Here is a 19,818-nt window from a genome sequence, read left to right as displayed (position 1 = left end):
GTCTCCCCTGTATGTGTGTGTAGCGCTTCCCACCCGTCAAGTCAACCAACTCAGTACTTCCTCTTCCCTACCCAACCCCGCTAAGAAGCATTGTTTAGAAGGCAGTCCCTTGAGGCATGCCTAATATTTTCCCTAGTGAACATATTTTCACTAAATGTGTCTAAAATTTGTAATGATTTTGTGTCAGAGGACTGCAAGTGAGAGATGCAAGATAAAAATTTATCTCAGCTGGCTAGTATTCAATACAAGTGAACTGAATACAGTCAATACTGCACAACTCAATACAATGAATTTCTCATGGATAGATTTAGAGCCTGCATTTAAGCTAAAGAATCAATTTTATAAGTACAAATGAAACTTGTCTTGGAAAGAAATCTGATGATGGCAGTTGATTGCAAATTCATTATAGTTGAAATAATTACTGTAAGATTTTTCTTAAAAAAAAATTAAAACTCTAAATGTTAGTGTTATAGAGAATAAAGTTCAAATCAAGGAAGGTGATAAACCCATTGTAATCTGGTCTTAAAAACACTATGCTCAGGACTTCCCTGGTGGTCCAGTGGCTAAGATTCATTGCTTTCAGCACAGGGGCCCAGGTTTGATTCCTGGTCAGGAAGACAGATCTCACATGCCACAAGTAAAACTCTCACATACCGCAACTAAAGTTCCCTCATGTCGCAACTAAAGATCCTGCACGTTGCAACTAAGACCCAGTGTAGCCAAATAAATAAATATATTAAAAAACAGACAGCCCCTCCCCAATATGGTCATTTCTATGTCACATTTTGAGAACAGAGGTTCAAGGTCTTCCCAGAGTATTAAGATTATGAGAACTTAAGCATCCATATAATTTAAGTAACAGCCAAGGGAAACTAGGTTAAGACTGAAGAAGAGAAAACCCTGGCAAGCATGGGAGGGGGATGACAAGATTGGAAAGGTTGTCATGTGGAATATGGGGTACATTCTGTTTTGCACAAAGAGAATTAGAACCAATGAGTGGAAGTTATAAGAACTTAGAAGTAAGGAGTCACAACTAAGTAAATTTAATCACAAATTTACTGAACCAGAATTATATTCCTTTTTATGGAAAAAACCACATTTATGAAACCAGCACTTTCGTGTTGTTTTCAGCTAGTTCCAGGAGTTTGTGGTTTCACGCAGAGCAAGATGAAAAAGATGTAAACAAAGGTATATTTAGTGGCTGCATCTTTAAGTGTGTCAGTGTAGTGGTGTTTAATTTAATGAATATTAAAATCCAGAAAATACAGCGTTGGTAGTTTTCCTTTGCTTGTCTAAGGATGCATTTTCCTTTCAAATGCAGTCTTCTTTAGGCTGCTACTTTGTCCCCAACGGGTGTCACAATTACTTTTAAAAAATCAATAAAACCACCATTGTATTAAGAAATATTTTATTAACAAAACAGTAAATTCCACTTGCTTAGCATTTCCAATAATGGATAAGTTGGCCTTGCAACAGAAAAACAAAACAAAACAAAACCCTTAGATACCCAATCACACAAAGCACTAGAAGGGTAGGGTCATGTGGCCTTTCTTTGATGTCTTAGGGATGGACCACCTCACACATTATTGTAGTATTTGTTTTTTGTTTTTTTAAAAAAAAGGCAACACATAACATGGATTAAAAAAGAAGCATACTCAATCAGAAAAGTTACAGTCTAGAGATGTAATCAAATTTATGCCAGGTAGTGTGAAATCCTCTATTAACTGCCAACTACACATGGAACCCTGATACATTTGGTATGAAGATACTTGGGGTTTCATTCATGCCTTTTCTCTCCCTAGCTTGTGTTGTCTTTTCTTTGTCCATTCACAAAGAAAGAAGCAAACAAGAAAAAAATTTGCTAGATTTCATATAGGCCATTACATTGGAAATATTTTTAGTAACAATATTGCATGAAATTTAAAAATTTATGCTGGAAAGAAACACTGAAATCAATTTCAAACAACATGCTTCAGAGATATACTGCTTAAAAATACCATTATTTTGGTTATTTTCGATCACAATTTAGAATCTTTCCGGATGGAAACTAATTCAAGTTCAGTAGATTAAATGGAAAAGCAACTGTTTCTTTCAAACCTCAAGATGTAAATGAGTGGTTTTATATTTACCTTCTGTTTCACTGGCTTTCCCTGAGTAAGACTGGATGAGAGGAAAACAGCAACTACAAAGAAATTTATGAATTCTTTAACCTGGCAAATTAAAAAGAAGAAAATCTGAAACACAAGTAATTGATACTAAATTTTTAGTTTCATACCTCTACTTTCTGGGTCATGAAAAGCCTTTAGGACTTTTCATATATGACAATTACTTGGCAACCATAGATGGTGGTGATTTGCTATGAATTATACATATATCTAAGGTGCTGTATGTCTATAATACAGGCCACTTCTTGGCTTTTTTCATCAACTGAAGTATCACAAAAGATGTTTTGCATTTTTTTGCCTTTTCTGATTAAAGCAAATTGTAAAATTCTTCTTCTCTTCTATAAAATCTAATATTCTTTTAGGAGATGTTAAAGTAATGCAACCAATTTTTACTGAGACATCACCTTCCAATCTAATATTGCATTTCCTTTGCATTGCCTTCTCAGACTAATAATTTATTGCTATGAACATCATTGAAACAATATGCAAAACAAGCATATAATCTATATGTTTCCACTACTTAATGTGTGTTAAACTAAAGCTATATTTAATGATATATATGTAAAACCAGAAAAGTTAAATTATAGTCAATAATCAACAGATAATGATTTTCTTAAATGGATAGTAATATAGAATCAAAAATTACTGAAAATACTTTTTTAGTTGAGAAAGTGTTTACTTTCCAAAAATGTTTATCATGCACATCAGGTTCAGAGACTATATATGTAATTTTATTGGAAACAAAGTTTTCAATTGTAGCAGCCAGGGTTAAGGTATAGATCAATCAATTTTGCTTCTGCAACCTGCCCACTTAATGGTTCATATTCATGCAGCAAGATACCAGTGATAGTTTACTTGATAAGAAAATGTTCCATTTCTTTAGGGACTAAAATCTTCTGGAAGTTTCCCAGGAGCATATCTCAGTGAAGCAAATCACCCCATTTGTCATCAATATCTTGGCACAACTATCTTCCTTCCTGCTTTTCAATATGTCAGTAAATATTTTCTATTATATGTACGTTTGGGTCTTCCATCCTGTCTGATGGATTCCTCTGGATTTGTGTGTGTATTTGTGTGTGTGCACATATCTGTGATCATGAATGGGAATGTATGTGGGAAATGTGAGTATTTGGGGGAGTAAAGAAGATTATAGGATACATATGTATATAGTTTGCCTTCTAATCCACACCTTTCATACAAATACTAAAACTTAATTGCAACAGAATGAAGGCTGTACATGTAAAGGAAAAAAAGTAGCTGAGTCTTTTTATATACATTCATACATATCTTCCTTAGAATAAACTCTACATTGTAATTTAAAAAAAATTTAAGTAATTGTGGCAATTTATAATGGTGGCAAAAAAAAAAAAAAAACCCTGAAATAATTGCTGATCTGATGTCATAAAACTCCCTATAGTTAGCAACACTTATAACATTGAATTTACCAAAAAGGGCTGAAGAGCAGAGATATAGTTTGCATTTTCTATACAACAGGCTATAAAACATCACTTATCACAGTCCAGAAAGCACACAGAAATGGATTTTATATAAACATATGTAATAACATATTAAGCGTGCATGAAAATTTCCCAATGATTGCATCTATACCTTCTTGTTTATTTTTTGTTGTTTCTGTTTTGAAATTTTAGTGTGAAAATGTGCCTTATCTTTCACATTGTTGAAAATAAGGCCTCCATACTTTCTTTTTTTTCCCTCACAACCAGAAAGGGGCTTTTTGAATGTGTTCCTACACAAGTCTTCAAAAAAGTCAGCACTTTTTTTCAAGTGCAAGTTCGTTTCAGCCACTGTTCCAGCTGTGCCAGGCGGTGAACTCGGAAAAGGTTTGCAGGTGGAGTCACTCAAAATGACAGTCTTCTCTGGCCATCAGACTAACTGATTTCTCAGGAAAGCGCTAGCACTTTGGCTAAATCTGGGATCATAGGTAGCTTCTTTTTCTGTGTTGTGTTTTGTGTTGTTTTTGTGTTGTGCCTCCCGATGTTGTAATACTCCTTTGCTTTATGAATGCATGTGGTCATCACTGTCTTTTAGAAATGTTCCAGCAACATAAAGACAGGCAGAGTAAATTAAAACACTGTGGATGTTAAGGAATTTATTGGCCCCTGTTTATTTTTTTATTTTTTTTCTTTTTTGGAGAAACAAGAGCATGAGATACTTGTTTTTATTTTTTAAAAACAGTCTTTCCTTCCTGATCGCATTCCCTGTCTTCTTTTGTATGTGCTTCATAAAAAGGAAAGTAAATAAGTTTATATTATGTCTCGGATAAAGTGAAGACTATTTCTATACAAGGGTCCTTTTTCAGATCTTGGGCTCAGACGTAATACTCTTTATCCTTGTTCTTCTTGTTTTTGTTGGCGCTTTTCGCACTGCTGGGTTGTTTCTCCTTTACAACAGCCCCATTGGACTGTGCTGAGTTACTGATGTAGTTTCGACTCTCGTCCACGTGGTACGAGCCTTCATCCCGGTTTCTGTACTTGTACATAGCATAGAGAAGGATGAGGATGCATAGGGCGGCAGCGGCTACGATCCCCACGACCATGCCTGTGGTGCTGCTGGACTCCCGAATCACTTCCGCTGAGCCTGGGTACGGCTCTCTCCCGCCTGCCCGTGTTGGGTTGGCTGTAGGAAAGAGGGTGAGAAAAAACACCGAGTGATTATGGAGTTTCCCGAATGTCAGAGAGTCACATTTACCATCTATGTTCATTCCTAATGGATAATGCCTGTGCCTACTGCTCTTGAAAAAGGATACTGAAGCTAGTAAGTGCAGTGATGCCTACACCTGGTGGTCACTAAAAACTAAGGACAATGAATCATACCGTTGAGAGAGCGATCTGTTACCATCTTTTCTTTTTCACAGATCACTTTTGTTAACAGGGTGTTGTAAGGGTAGCTCCAAATTAGCTCCATGTAGTTCTAAAGGGCCATATTGCTGTGTTAGGTGAAAAGCAATAAATTCAACATGGAAAATGTATAGCATCATAATGACTATATAATATTAGAGAATAATCATTTTAAGAATCAAATTGATGTTGATACAGACTGCTTATGGCTAACTCTTGACTGAAATATGATGGCTAAATTTAGGATTACTTCAGAAATCACATTGCCTCCTATTGCAATGAATACAGTATTGAACAATAAGATAAAACAGGCATTTTGAAGAGTCAAATTGACTGCTTTTAAAAGTGTTATTTTAGTCACAGTTTTTAGAAATTAATTTTATCTATTATACTCTATATACTATACTCCAACTATGGAGTATATACATATATATACAATGTTGTGTTAGTCTCTACTGCACAGCAAAGTGAATCAGTTTTATATATACATATATATCTCTTCTTTTTGGATTTCCTTCCCATTTAGGTCACCATCGAGCACTGAGTAGAGCTCCCTGTGTTATACTGTAGGTTCTTATATTTTATGTTTTATCAATAGTATATATATGTCAATGCCAATCTCCCGGGTCATCCCACTTCCTCCTATCGCCCTTGGTATCCATACATTTGTTCTCTATGTCTGGGTCTCTATTTCTGCTTTGCAAATATCATTATATTCCTCATATACACATTAATATACAATACTTGTTTTTCTCTGACTTACTTTGTATGACAGTCGCTAGGCTCATCCATGTCTCTACAAATGATTCAGTTTTGTTCCTTTTATGGCTGAGTAATATTCCACTGTATACATGTACCACATCTTCTTTATCCACTCCCGTGCTGATGAATATTTAGGTTCTTCCACATCCTGGCTATTATAAATAGTGCTGCTGTGAACACTGGGGCACACGTGTCTTTTTGAATTATGCTTTTCTCTGGGTAAATGCCCAGTAGTGGGATTGCTGGATCATATAGTAGTTCTATTTTTACTTTCTTTAAGAACCTTCATACTGTTCTCCATAGTGGCTGTATCACTTACATTCTCACCAACAATGCAAGAGGATTCTCTTTTCTCCACAGCCTCTCCAGAATGTATTGTTTGTAGATTTTTTGATGATGGCCATTCTGACAGGTGTGAAGTGATACCTCATTGCATTTTTGATTTGCATTTCTCTAATAATTAGTGGTGTTGAATATCTTTTCATGTGTTTGTTGGCCATCTGTATGTTTTCTTTGGAGAAATGTCTATTTAGGTCTTCTGCCCAAATTTTTATTGCGTTGTTTATTTTTTTGAGATTGAGCTGTATGAGATGTTTGTAAAAATATGGAAGGCTTCATGAATTTGTGTCATCCCTGGAGTCCTACTAATCTCTGTATCATTCCAGTTTTAGTATGTGTGCTGCGAAAGTGAGCATTACTCACAATTGTACAGACTAAAACAGAACTGATTTCCTTTACTATTGAAGGTTTATCTGTTTACCTAAATATATATGTACATTATTCATTTACTGGCAGTGGTTGAGTGATCACCATGACCAAATTTGAGAGGAGAAAGTAAGAAAATATTTTTACATACTTTAAAGACTATCTAGAATGATTTTGACTCAAAATTCAGTACGTAGCAGATGATCATAAATAAAGGGCTGACTGCCTCACTTGTATTCAATTGATAAAACCCTCATTCTGACTTTCCAAAGTATAAAGTTCTTCCTTGGGTACAAGAAGTGGATTGCAGGGGGCATTCAAATATTTTTCTCCAAGAAGTCAGTCACTGAAATTAATCACAGATAGGGAGAAAAATCCTGGGGTTTAGCTTGCAGATTTGGAAGAGAGGGGAGCGGTTCTTTTCCTTTACCTTATAAATTTATTATTTAAAACAACTTAGAAGAAAAGGAACTGTAGAGGTAGTATTCTGTCTCATCTCTGATCCCAGGTCATGTTTCCCTAAGGATTGTGTTTTTCTCTCTTTCTCTGAATCTCCATCTTTTCCTTTGTTTTATAGAAAAAAGATAACTTTTCAGATGTAATGAATTAAAATTCTATAATTTTCAAAATGATATTCTTTGTAAATTATGCAGAATGAATTTACATAATCTCAAGATTGCATAAATATTGAATATATGTATGTGTGTATATGTGGAAGGTTTTGTGTGTAATATATATATACACACCAGAAATTGAACATTTCCAAAGACTAAAATGGTACTTTTATTACACTATTATTAGTAATTTTTAAAATATTTCTAGAAAAGCCCCTATTAGCTATTGGGGATCATTTATCTATCACTTAGCACCATACTGCTTTATAATTCCATTTTCAAACATCACCAGGATTTCATCTGCCAAACGTGGGTTTCTTGCTGTCATTTTCCTTTCCTTCCCCAAATAAAGCCTTACAGATATAGTCACTAACAAAGGAACAGCTTTCAAAGAAGCAGTATGCTCTGGAGCTACAAAATGTAGCAGGTGAAACCTTTGTATGCTGAATGTATCCCCTGCTTGTTTTACAAAAGCGCATGTAATGTTGCCAAATTAAAACGCCTTGGAGTTGCTTCTGTGGCCAAGGCAGAAGGCGCTGAAGACTATAATCCACAGCATTTGATTACAGGAAATTAATTTCCTCTCAAGAACAGAACCTATTGCGGGAACTCTGTCACTACCTGACAAACCGAAGGCAGCACTTTCTCTTTCAAATACCTCATCTTTGCCAAAGTCTGCCAATTAGCTCAGCTGCTAACTTTCACTAAATGACGACTTTCTACTTGCTCATTTTGTGGAGCATTCTCTCACCATGGTGTCTCAAAAGCTGGAAAAGGGTTTTATTTAAACATTACCTAAATCATTTGCCCCACCTGTTGGAATGCTTTCCTTTTAAACACATTTTCATAATTACCTCACTTTGTCTGTCAGAAATAAATGGAGAGAAGAGAGATAAAATCCTAATCATATAGTTCATGATAGTCAGACTTGAGAGTTTTAATGGAATGGAGGGTTTACATTTTTTTCCTTTTTTAAATAGATATTTAATTTATTTATTCAGCTGTGCTGGGTCTTAGTGCAGCAGGCAGGATCTTTAGTTACTGCACACAGGATTTTTTTTTTTTTAAGTTGGGGCCACAGAGAACTCAGTTGTGGAATGTGGGATCTAGTTGCTTGACCAGGAATTGAACCAGGGCCCCCTGCATTGGGAGCATGGAGTCTTACCCATTGGACCAAGAGGGAAGTCTCTACATTTTATATTTTCTAAACTAAGAATATATATGTACTTTTTTTTTTTTCATTTAGGAGTAGGTATTGTCAATGGACTATCTTATCAGAGAATTTTAATCTGATTTTTATCTGTTCAAAAATTTCTTACATGTTTTCACAACTGTTGAAGGAGCACACCAAAACCAAATTGATGGTAAAACTAAAATGAGATGACAAAGACCAAAGCAAAAGCCTCAGATGCTTCCACTTTGCCATAGAGCTATTTGAGAAATGCCTCCTGATTAAGGAAAACATTTGTCTCTTTTGGAACTCCGGCCAAAATGCTGCTTCTCATGCAGTCCTGAAATAGCTCTGTAACTCATACATAAATAAGAATTCTAAATATCATGAAAATAGATACCACAAACCCAATGATGAAACATTTTATCCCCCTTTTTTCCTGATTCACAATGAAAATTAATAACCACCACAGGTATTATGATAGGTCTATTTGGAATATGCAGTTGGTTCCATATTTAATTGATTATTTAGCAATGTTTTCTGCTTATGCTTCCAATCTGAAAGCTAAGTGATAATTTTCTTAATTTTTATGCTAAGATCACTTACGTACTTACATGCTTAAGAGTTAATGGCCAAAGAACTAAATAGACATTTCTCCAAAAAAGACATACAGATGGCTAACAAACACATGAAAATATGCTCAACATCACTCATTATCAGAGAAATGCAAATCAAAACCACTATGAGGTACCATTTCACACCAGTCAGAATGGCTGCGATCCAAAAGTCTACAAATAATAAATGCTGGAGAGGGTGTGGAGAAAAGGGAACCCTCCTACACTGTTGGTGGGAATGCAAACTTGTACAGCCACTATGGAGAACAGTGTGGAGATTCCTTAAAAAACTGGAAATAGAACTGCCTTATGATCCAGCAACCCCACTGCTAGGCATACACACTGAGGAAACCAGAAGGGAAAGAGACACGTGTACCCCAATGTTCATCGCAGCACTGTTTATAATAGCCAAGACATGGAAGCAACCTAGATGTCCATCAGCAGATGAATGGATAAGAAAGCTGTGGTACATATACACAATGGAGTATTACTCAGCCATTAAAAAGAATACATTTGAATCAGTTCTAATGAGGTGGATGAAACTGGAGCCTATTATACAGAGTGAAGTAAGCCAGAAGGAAAAACATAAATACAGTATACTAACGCATATATATGGAATTTAGAAAGATGGTAACAATAACCCGGTGTACGAGACAGCAAAAGAGACACTGATATATAGAACAGTCTTATGGACTCTGTGGGAGAGGGAGAGGGTGGGAAGATTTGGGAGAATGGCAATGAAACATGTAAAATATCATGTAGGAAACGAGTTGCCAGTCCAGGTTCGATGCATGATGCTGGATGCTTGGGGCTGGTGCACTGGGATGGCCCAGAGGGATGGTATGGGGAGGGAGGAGGGAGGAGGGTTCGGGATGGGGAACACATGTATACCTGTGGCGGATTCATTTTGATATTTGGCAAAACTAATACAATTATGTAAAGTTTAAAAATAAAATAAAATTGGAAGAATAAAAAAAAAAAAGAAATAGATGAGAATCTAATGTATCCTACTGAACTAAACTGAAGAGATTTGCAAAATAAAATATCAAACAATGACACTCTTTGAAAAAAAAAAAAAAAGAGTTAATGGGACATCTCTCTCACATGTACAAAAACAGCTAGAGAAATTTAAATATTTTTATGAATTATAAATGTGGTTTCCCTTATTGATGGTCATTAATGGTTTATTTTGATGATTGCTGAAATATCTCTGAGGAAATTCCTATGAATTTAAATGTAGAGAATAGAATAAATGGCTAAAAAGGCTAGTGTTAGTTGCTCAGTCATGTTTGACTCTTTGTAGCTCACTGCTGCAGTATATGGGGTCGCAAAGAGTAGGACACGACTGAGCGACTGAACTGAACTGAACTGAGGCTCCTCTATCCATGGAATTCTCCAGGCAAGAATACTGGAATGGGTTGCCATTCCCTTCTCTGGGGGATCTTCCCAATCCAGGGATTGAACTCAGGTCTCCCACATTGCAAGCAGATTCTTTACTGTCTGAGCTACCAGGGAAGCCTATAAAGGCTAAATACCTTCTTATATAAATTGGTTAAAAAATTTTTATTAAAAAATACAGTCATTTTTTCACCATTCATAACAGTATGAAGAAAGAAATTTAATCAGAGACCTCCCTAAGCAATTGTATTTAATGACTTTGGTATTTTGCATTCTCTTTATACTTCCTAGTAAACTGAATCGAAACATTATAAATAATTTTTTAAAATCTACAATGTGTTTTTTTTCAGTAGTGCTAAAAAACAAATAAATGAACTAAATTTTACTTTCACATAGTCTCCTTTTCTTTGTTGCAGCAAGGGATGAGAACACTTAAAAAACATGTAAAAGAGAGGCACTAAAAAAATGGAATGGGTATAGATTAGCAACAAGTCCCCAGATAGTCAAAAGTTAACTGGTTTATAGGTAAAGCTAAGCTAACACATGGAGAAGGCAATGGCAAGCCACTCCAGTACTCTTGCTTAGAAAATCCCATGGATGGAGGAGCCTGGTAGGCTGCAGTCCATGGGGTCGCTACAAGTCGGCTGCGACTGAGCGACTTCACTTTCACTTTTCACTTTCACACAATGGAGAAGGCAATGGCAACCCACTCCAGTGTTCTTGCCTGGAGAATCCCAGGGACGGCAGAGCCTGGTGGGCTGCCGTCTATGGGGTCGCACAGAGTTGGACACGACTGAAGCGACTTAGCAGCAGTAGCAGCAAGCTAACACAACCAACTCATTATATGGGGCTCAGAGGAACAAGGAGCCCAGATCAATGGAAAACTTCAGTAGGACTGATGATGGGCTGTGAATAAGCCAAGACATTTACATATTATTTGGTATAACTGGAAATGAACATGTATCCAACTCCACTGGTGGCACACAGTTTGATTTGAGGGTAGCTTGCTAGCAAAAAAAGAAGTAGAGAAGATGAAATATCCTATGTGTTTATTCCCACATATCCCATTTTAATGATTCATAAAATAAAAGGCATCACAAACTACATATGAACATATGAAGTTTATACGAACACTACAGTGATAGATTATTTTACTTAAAGTTTTCCCATGTAACTGTATCTTAAGTTTTACTGAAGGACGAGAATCACCACATATCCCCCAGGAAACAGAATGGAAGTGCTAGGTCTACTACATGGGGGGAAAGTGCACATGTACCCCATAATGGCAAGAGGAAGACTTTTCATTTTTGCCGGTATTTTTGCTAAGTGTCTCAACAGTACTGGTTGTCGTGGCAAGGACACAAGGCTGTCACAAGGGTTATAACCTCTTTCATATACGCCACTTCTCAGCCAAATGGCTATGGGACTATTTCTGGGACTTGTGTAAAGATAATGCTATCTTAGGGACAGATTAAAACTGATTTTTAATTCTCTTTCTCTCTCAAATATTCAGCAAGATCTGATGGCCTCTAATTTTGCACATGGTCTGTTTTGACCCAGATTATTAAAAATCCTAAAAGCTAGTTCTATGACTTTTCTCATTTTTCACTGTCAAATCATTACTGTGGTTACTTAGAAAGACACTGTCTTTCAGGTGCTAGGACAGTTATTAACATATTTCCACATTATACCTCAAACCAATTTTAGGTTACATCAGATAATAATTCACTGTGAAAATGCATAGTAAGTGCAAAAGATATATTCCAGGGCCTTGTGACATAAGAAGAATAATTGCATTTGTTGCTCTGCACAAAAAAATTAACAGTGAAATATTAAAAAATTTAACTTAGCCCTAACTTGCTGCATAGCTTTTTAAAACTACTACCAAAGAAAAAGAAATGGTCCTTTTTATTTTGACACAGTTCTTGGCACTGTATCTGTGAAAGAGTATTATTTCCCCAAATAGGAACTAATCTAGATCTAGCTGTGAAACACTATGGAACAAACAGGTTTAAGAGACACAATAGGCTGTAAAACAGAGAGGACCCTGCGGTAAATCTCATTTCTCACTAGCTTCTTTGGGTGTCTGTCACCTACTCCATGCTCCTGCCTGCCTTCTCTCTTGCAGACTTCCTCCCCTTCCCTAGCTCTTCTCTGCATCCCTCTCTCAGCTCTTGATATCTTTCTAGATGGCTCCTAGAGAGCACACTGATCCCCCAACTGCGTAAATAAAGAAGGCCAGGCCAGCGAGGTCAGAACTCTGCCTTTTGAAGCTGGTGCTTTACTCAGCCAGGTGTTCAATGAGGAACAAAACTTATTGCCAAGTTCCTGATTTCACACCACACTTTAAAACTGTCCCAACTGTCAAAAAAAAGTCTCAATGTAATTATTTCATTAAAATACTGTTTTGGTGCTTTATATAGGCCTGCTTTACTTAAAAATTTAACTTCCTAAGTTTGTTTACAGAATGCAATTCAATGTTTTATCAAATGAAATAATGTTTTATTACAATTAAAAAGAATTTTGATTATGAAGATGGTAAGATGAGGAGCACGTTAGGCCATTCAGCTTTGCACCAGAGCCTGTCTTTACCAGTGCCAGTTTGTGTCTGGTCTGGTCATAACCTTAGTCTATACACAGGGGGAGAATAAAGCCCTCATGTTGTCTCTGAAAGATGATTCACAACTGAAGTTCTAAAATAACTCTTCATTTTGAAAGGTAAATTTTCAAACATTAATGAGTTTTTCCAAGAAGGTTTCACTGTGCAGTGGAAAGAATCTGAAATCCATCTGAGGTTGGAAACAGAGCAATTAAATTAATTTTGTTATTAAAAAACAAAACTGCTCTTGATTTATGTTTTTACATAATGTTTTACAAGAGAAACCATGCTTAAAGTCCTAATTCCTGTTACATAAAATGAGGTGGGTAGTGGAACCATGTATTTCACCAAGGCAATAACCATGTCATCAGATGCTCTTTTTATCACTCAAATTGGCAGTTTTATGAAAATATTTTATATACTTGATGAGTGGTTCTTTCACTGTAATCTAATTGTATTCATGCTGTTTCCAAAGTTAGCTTTTCAGGGTGAGATTGTGGTTCCCAGGTCATTTGTATTGCTGTTTTTATTTCTTAAATATTCAGTCCAGTTCAGTTCAGTTTAGTGGCTCAGTCGTGTCCAACTCTTTGCAACCCCATGGACTGCAGCGCACCAGGCCTCCCTGTCCATGACAAACTCCTGGAGTTTATTCAAACTCATGTCCATTGAGTTGGTAATGCCATCCAACCATCTCATCCTCTGTCATCCCCTTATCCTCCTGCCTTCAATCTTTCCCAGCATCAGGGTCTTTTCAAATGAGACAGCTTTTTGCATCAGGTGGCCAAAATATTGGAGTGTCAGCTTCAACATCAGTCCTTCTAATGAACATTCAGGGCTGATTTCCTTAAGGAAGGACTGGTTGGATCTCCTTGCAGTTCAAGGGACTCTCAAGAGTCTTCTCTAACAACACAGTTCAAAAACATCAATTCTTCGGCGCTCAGGTTTCTTTGTAGTCCAAATCTCACATCCATACATGACTACTGGAAAAACCATAACCTTGACTAGACGGACCTTTGTTGGCAAAGTGATGTCTCTGCTTTTTAATATGCTGTCTAGGTTGGTCATAACTTTCCTTCCAAGGAGTAAGTGTCATGGCTGCAGTCACCATCTGCAGTGATTTTGGAGCACAAAAAAATAAAGTCAGCCACTGTTTCCCCATCTATTTGCTAGGAAGTGATGGGACTGGATGCCATGATCTTCGTTTTCTGAATGTTGAGCTTTAAGCCAACTTTTTCACTGTCCTCTTTCACTTTCATCAAGAGGCTCTTTAGTTCTTCTTCACTTTCTGTCATAAGGGTGGTATCATCTGCATATCTGAGGTTATCGCTATTTCTCCCACAAATCTTGATTCCAGCTTATGCTTCATCCAGCCCAGCATTTCGCATGATGTACTCTGCATATAAGTTAAATAGGCATGGTGACAATATACAGCCTTAATGTACTCCTTTTCCTATTTGGAACCAGTCTGTTGTTCCATGCCCAGTTCTAACTGTTGCTTCCTGACCTGCATACAGATTTCTCAAGAGGCAGGTCAAGTGGTCTGGTATTCCCATCTCTTCCAGGATTTTCCACAGTTTATTGTGATCCACACAGTCAAAGGCTTTGGCATAGTCAATACAGCAGAAATAGATGTTTTTTCTGGAACTTTCTTGCTTTTTTGATGATCCAGCAGATGTTGGCAATATGATCTCTGGTTCCTCTGCCTTTTCTAAATCCAGCTTGAACATCTGGAAGCTCATGGTTCACGTATTGCTGAAGCCTGGCTTGGAGAATTTTGTGCATTACTTTGCTAGCATGTGAGATGAGTGCAATTGTGTGGTAGTTTGAGCATTCTTTAGCATTGCCTTTCTTAGGGATTGGATTGAAAACTGAAGTCCTGTGGCCACTGCTGAGTTTTCCAAATTTGCTGGCATATTGAGTGCAGCACTTTCACAGCATCATCTTTCAGGATTTGAAATAACTCAACTGGAATTCCATCACCTCCACTAGCTTTATTCATCGTGATGCTTCCTAAGGCCCACTTGACTCACATTCCAGGATGTCTGGCTCTAGGTGAGTGATCACACCATCATGATTATCTGGGTCATGAAGATCTTTTTTGTACAGTTCTTCTGTGTATTCTTGCCACCTCTTCTTAATATTTTCTGCTTCTGTTAGGTCCATACCATTTCTGTCCTTTATTGAGCCCATCTTTGCGTGAAATGTTCCCTCGGTATCTCTAATTTTCCTGAAGAGCTCTCTAGTCTTTCCCATTCTATTGTTTTCCTCTATTTCTTTACACTGATCACTGAGGAAGGCTTTCCTGTCTCTCCTTGCTATTCTTTGGAACTCTGCTTTCAAATGGGTATATCTTTCCTTTTCTCCTCTGCTTTTGGCTTCTCTTCTTTTGTCAGCTATTTGTAAGGCCTCCCCAGACAGCCATTTTGCTTTTTGCATTTCTTTTTCTTGGGGTTGGTCTTGTTCCCTGTCTCCTGTACAATGTCATGAACTTCCATCCACAGTTCATCAGGCACTCTATCAGATCTAGTCCCTTAAATCTATTTCTCACTTCCATGGTAAAGTCATTAGGGATTTGATTTAGGTCATACCTGAATGGTCTAATGGCTTTCCCTACTTTCTTCAATTTCAGTCTGAATTTGGCAATAAGGAGTTCATGATCTGAGCCACAGTCAGCTCCCGGTCTTGTTTTTACTGACTGTATAGAGCTTAAAGACTATATTTCTTCAATATAGACTGTTAGTGTATAGGTACATCATCGACTGTGACCCTTTCATATGAAAGATGAAGCAAGAGTTTCACTTTATACTGATAATGAAAATTTAGCTTTTAAGCTTTAAGGAAAAAAGAATGTAAGAGATCATCAATATTAAGAAATAATAAAGAAAATACACCAATGATTTTAAAACATGATTTAAAAAATGGAACTTGAGCTATATATTTCAGATCCGGAGGAGTAGATAAAGGTCATAAAACTCCATTATGCTCAACATATATCACTCTGGTACCCTAAATTATTAGATCTTCTACCTTAAATAATCCTTTTCAAAAACTAATGGAAAGATGCATTTACTGAACTGTTTCGCACTTAAGAGTCTTTGACCAGTCAGTCTTTCTTACCAGAAATCAATCAATTTAAAATTTCTGTCTCCACCCCACTGACGAAAAAGAGTTGCCTAAAATGATCTCATTAGACCACAGTCCTGTACTGCATCTTAATAGATGTGAAAGTTATTATAATTCTAGGCTAGCCTTGAAAATGGCTTCAGATTTATAAGGGAAGATTACTTTCCCAGTACCTCGTTTCATTAATACTGTGAAAAGAAAATTGGAATTGCAGGTTCCTGTGGTTTTTGTGAATTGAGATTAGCAGTTTTTTCCCCATAACCAAAAAAAGAAAAATATTACTTTTTTTCATTCTTGTATTTCAGTACAACACATGCCAAATAAAACCCAGTGATCATGTAAAGACTCATACAAATTCATGTTTAAATGCCACAGCGGCAGAAAGCAGGTAGGCGGTGATTTATAAGATATGCACTAATTTCAACTCATCTTGTGGTTTCTTGACAGGTGGTGTTTTATTTTAAATCCCTCACAGTTTCATCTTCCCTACCATCAGCTCCATCCATGCCCTGCACATTTTGATGTCTACTACTGCAGGTCAGATTGCTTGAGGGAGGTCATGTCTAGTATATCTCAATCCCTACTCAATCAATTAGAGATTCAGAAAGAACTTGGACATCAATAAAACTTTACCACCTGCCTGGCTGCTAGGACTAAATGTTTCCTCAAACTACTTTCAAAACCACCAAAGCAAAGCATGTGTTTGAAGGGAAATCCCCTGATGTGGGATTGAAATGATGACTATCTTTACCAGACATCTAGGCACTGCATGAGAAGCAATGTGAGCCACAGAAGAACGTGTTTTGTGCCTGGAGAATAGGGAGCACCTCCTAGGGCAGCCGTTACCTCAAATGGCACCACACAGAACAGAAAAAGCAATGGATGATCACACCATATGTGACTTTGGTGACCCTGAAAATCATGGCTGTGTGTCCACAGCTTGATCATCTGCAAGCTTCATAGCCTTTTTGCATGGTCATTGTACCCATAAATGCTTACTAGAATCCTTGAAACTGTCATGGTATTTACTAAAGTACCACTGTTCTAACAGTTCTTCATGGTCTGCCTACAGCTACATATTCAAATTTGTCTTCCACTTCTCTCAAAGAAAGTAACAGTCATAATTTTATTGCTGTCTCCCAATCCCCATACACCAATAAAAGTTTTATCGTCATGCCTGGCTCATATGACCTTTCCTTTCTAGCTTGGCTGAGCATTACTTATTTCTCAGACTTAGCTAAAATGCTTCATTGTTTATGGTGTTCTCTCTATGAATATTTTCACTCCTGCTGTCAACCAGTTGTATGATGAGCTATTGCTATGTTCCAGGGACTATACTAAGTCCCAAGGGAAGAGGTTTTAACCAAACACACTTGATGCCTTCCTTCATGAACCCTCATTATAATGAGGGAAAGATTTATACAACCAAAAAAATCACACAACTAGGCTGAAAGCAATAACTGAAATGTGTGATGAAGGAAAATGACAAGTATCATGTAGGAGCAGAGCAGAGATTTCTGATTTAGACTGGGGAGTCAAGTAGACTTTCTGAGGCTGTAATATTTATGTTGAGACCTGGAAAATTGGTGGAGAGTAGTTCAGTAAAAAGTGGGCAGAAGAATCTTCTAAACATAAGGAAACATATATGGAATGACTGAGGAAGAAAGGAGTTTGCTTCTCAGGAACTAAACTAATGTCAGACTGGAGGCGGCATATTGACTTTTAGGGGACAGTAAGAAGAAATTTGAAGGTGGACATGAAACTTCCATAGATCACAGTCCTTGGAATGAAGCCATACATCAAAAGATCATCACAGCTGACTGCATAAACAATAACAATTTTATGTGGGAAAAGGTGTCACTAATGAAGTGAAAATGCAGATCAGAAAGGAGAAATATCTGCAGTACACATGACAGACCAAGAGTTAACACCTCTAAAATATAAAAACGTGTATCAAGTGCTATGAACAAAGGCAAAAACCCACTGGAAGAATGGACAAAAATAGAGACATGCAAGTGGAGAACAGAAGATCCAAATTGTTGATAAATGTAGGACAGGATGCCCAATTTCACTACAAGGCAAGTCAAAATAAAATAAGGAGGTATTTTTTTCCCCAACAAACTTGGAAGAATAAAGTGAATTAAGGTGATAATTTGGTTAGAACATTTGCTTGGGAAATAGACAATTGTGCCAGTGAGAATATGAATTTCTCAATTTTTAGAAAGTAATCTAACATCTATTACAATTTTAAAAAGATTAAATTGCAGCTGGCTGATGGGTGGATGTGAGTTCATTATACAATTCTTTCTAATTTCGTTTATGTTTGAAATTTACAATAGTAATGTTAAAAAATACACAAATATTTTCATCAAGCAGCCTCAGTTTTGAGAATATAGTCTAAAGAATTAAATACACCAGCATGCATATAAATACAGGATGTTTGCTGATCATGTTGTGAGGAAAAAAAGAGAAAAGGACAACTTAAAAGCTCATTAACAGGGCTCTGATTGAGTAAGTTATTCCAATAATTTATTAGACACCCATAATTATGGCACACCTATACCCTAGAATTTTAACAGAGTTAAAAATAGGAATTGCAGAAAAATCTGTTGAACTGAAAGATGTCCATAACACAGTAGGAAAGGAGAAAATCAAATTTAATTCATAGAGTATGCTTTTAATTTTTATGTGACAAGAGAGAAAAGCAACGCTTTATTTATATATGTTCATAGGAACATCGTGAATGTGTAGGAAAGATTCATTCCAAGCTGTTATCATTGGTTAATGTATGGAGGTGGGAAAAAGGGAAAAATAAAGTTAAATAGAAAAAAATAATTTAAAATTCCAAGAAATATGTCTGGCGTGCTGCGATTCATGGGGTCGCAAAGAGTCGGAGACAACTGAGTGACTGAACTGAACTGAACTGAACTGAACAATTTACTAGGAATGACATAAGACGTTAATACTAAGGTACACAAAACAGCCTTGGGGTCCACCTTCTTAGGACTTTCAGTATATTCAAAATAAAACAGAAAATGTAAGAAAACAAACAGAACAATTTTAAATTAAAAAAATAACACAAGAAGGCACAAATACTGGGTACTAAGAAAGATAATAAAGAGGGTGGGGTCCGGACATCAGCAAAGGGCTGTCCTGGTAGAAGTTGTTTGGGATGAGCATTAATGGAGCAGGACCCAGGCCTCCCAGTGTGAACCCTGGAAAGCCATCAAGTGTTTCTCAAGAAGGAAGACATGAGATAGAGTAGCTTGAAGATGGAAAAAAAACATAGATCAAGAAGACACATGGGAGAATTTGCAGAAAACCCAACTTTATCCTCATCTTCTCTCAACCATATAGTCTCCACTTTAGTATGGATCCTTTATTACTGTGAAATCTCACACTTCTATTGCTTTGTTAATGCTCTTCCGTACTAGACTGCTAGTCTTTTGATAGTTTCCTGTGAGTCTGTTTCTCTTTCCCTCCACTTTCCTCCCCTCCAAACACTGAATGAAGACTGAATACACAAGCTGCAAAATGTATGTTTTCTGACTGAATAGAGGAAGAGATTTTCCTAAGTTTAGAAATGTTCAGGAGTGGACTGGGATGGATGTAATCATTAAAACAATGTGAAAGATCTTTGATTTCAAAGCTTTGAGTAAAGGTAGTAAACAAGTGGGTAAAACATTGATGATGATATTGCATACTTCTTTATAAAATGCTTTTATCTCAATACTTTCCTCACACCCACCTCCTATAATATCTTCAGTAAAAGAAGTAATGATAATGTTTATTTAATTAAACAAGAAAAC

At 36.7% G+C, this 19,818-nt stretch overlaps 1 protein-coding gene and 1 pseudogene across 26 annotated transcripts in view; both read right to left on the bottom strand.

Moving 5' to 3' along the window:
• Positions 1-4,274: 4,274 nt before the first annotated feature.
• Positions 4,275-19,818, bottom strand: part of NRXN1 (neurexin 1) — a 1,228,058-nt gene continuing 1,212,514 nt past the window's right edge. For all 26 annotated transcript variants that reach the window (XM_086326949.1, XM_086326950.1, XM_086326953.1 and 23 more), the window contains one exon: positions 4,275-4,802. In XM_086326949.1, coding sequence (XP_086183075.1) covers positions 4,495-4,802 — 308 coding nt within the window. In that variant the 3' untranslated portion in view covers positions 4,275-4,494. The remainder of the gene's footprint in view (positions 4,803-19,818) is intronic.
• LOC147363330 (U6 spliceosomal RNA) lies at positions 6,384-6,480 on the bottom strand (annotated as a pseudogene).

Source organism: Bos grunniens, chromosome 11 (genome assembly GCF_055505025.1).
Source record: "Bos grunniens cultivar Pamir isolate PY7600 chromosome 11, Bosgru_T2T1.0, whole genome shotgun sequence".
Lineage (NCBI taxonomy): Eukaryota > Metazoa > Chordata > Mammalia > Artiodactyla > Bovidae > Bos > Bos grunniens.
This window is presented reverse-complemented; position numbering and strand designations above follow the sequence as displayed.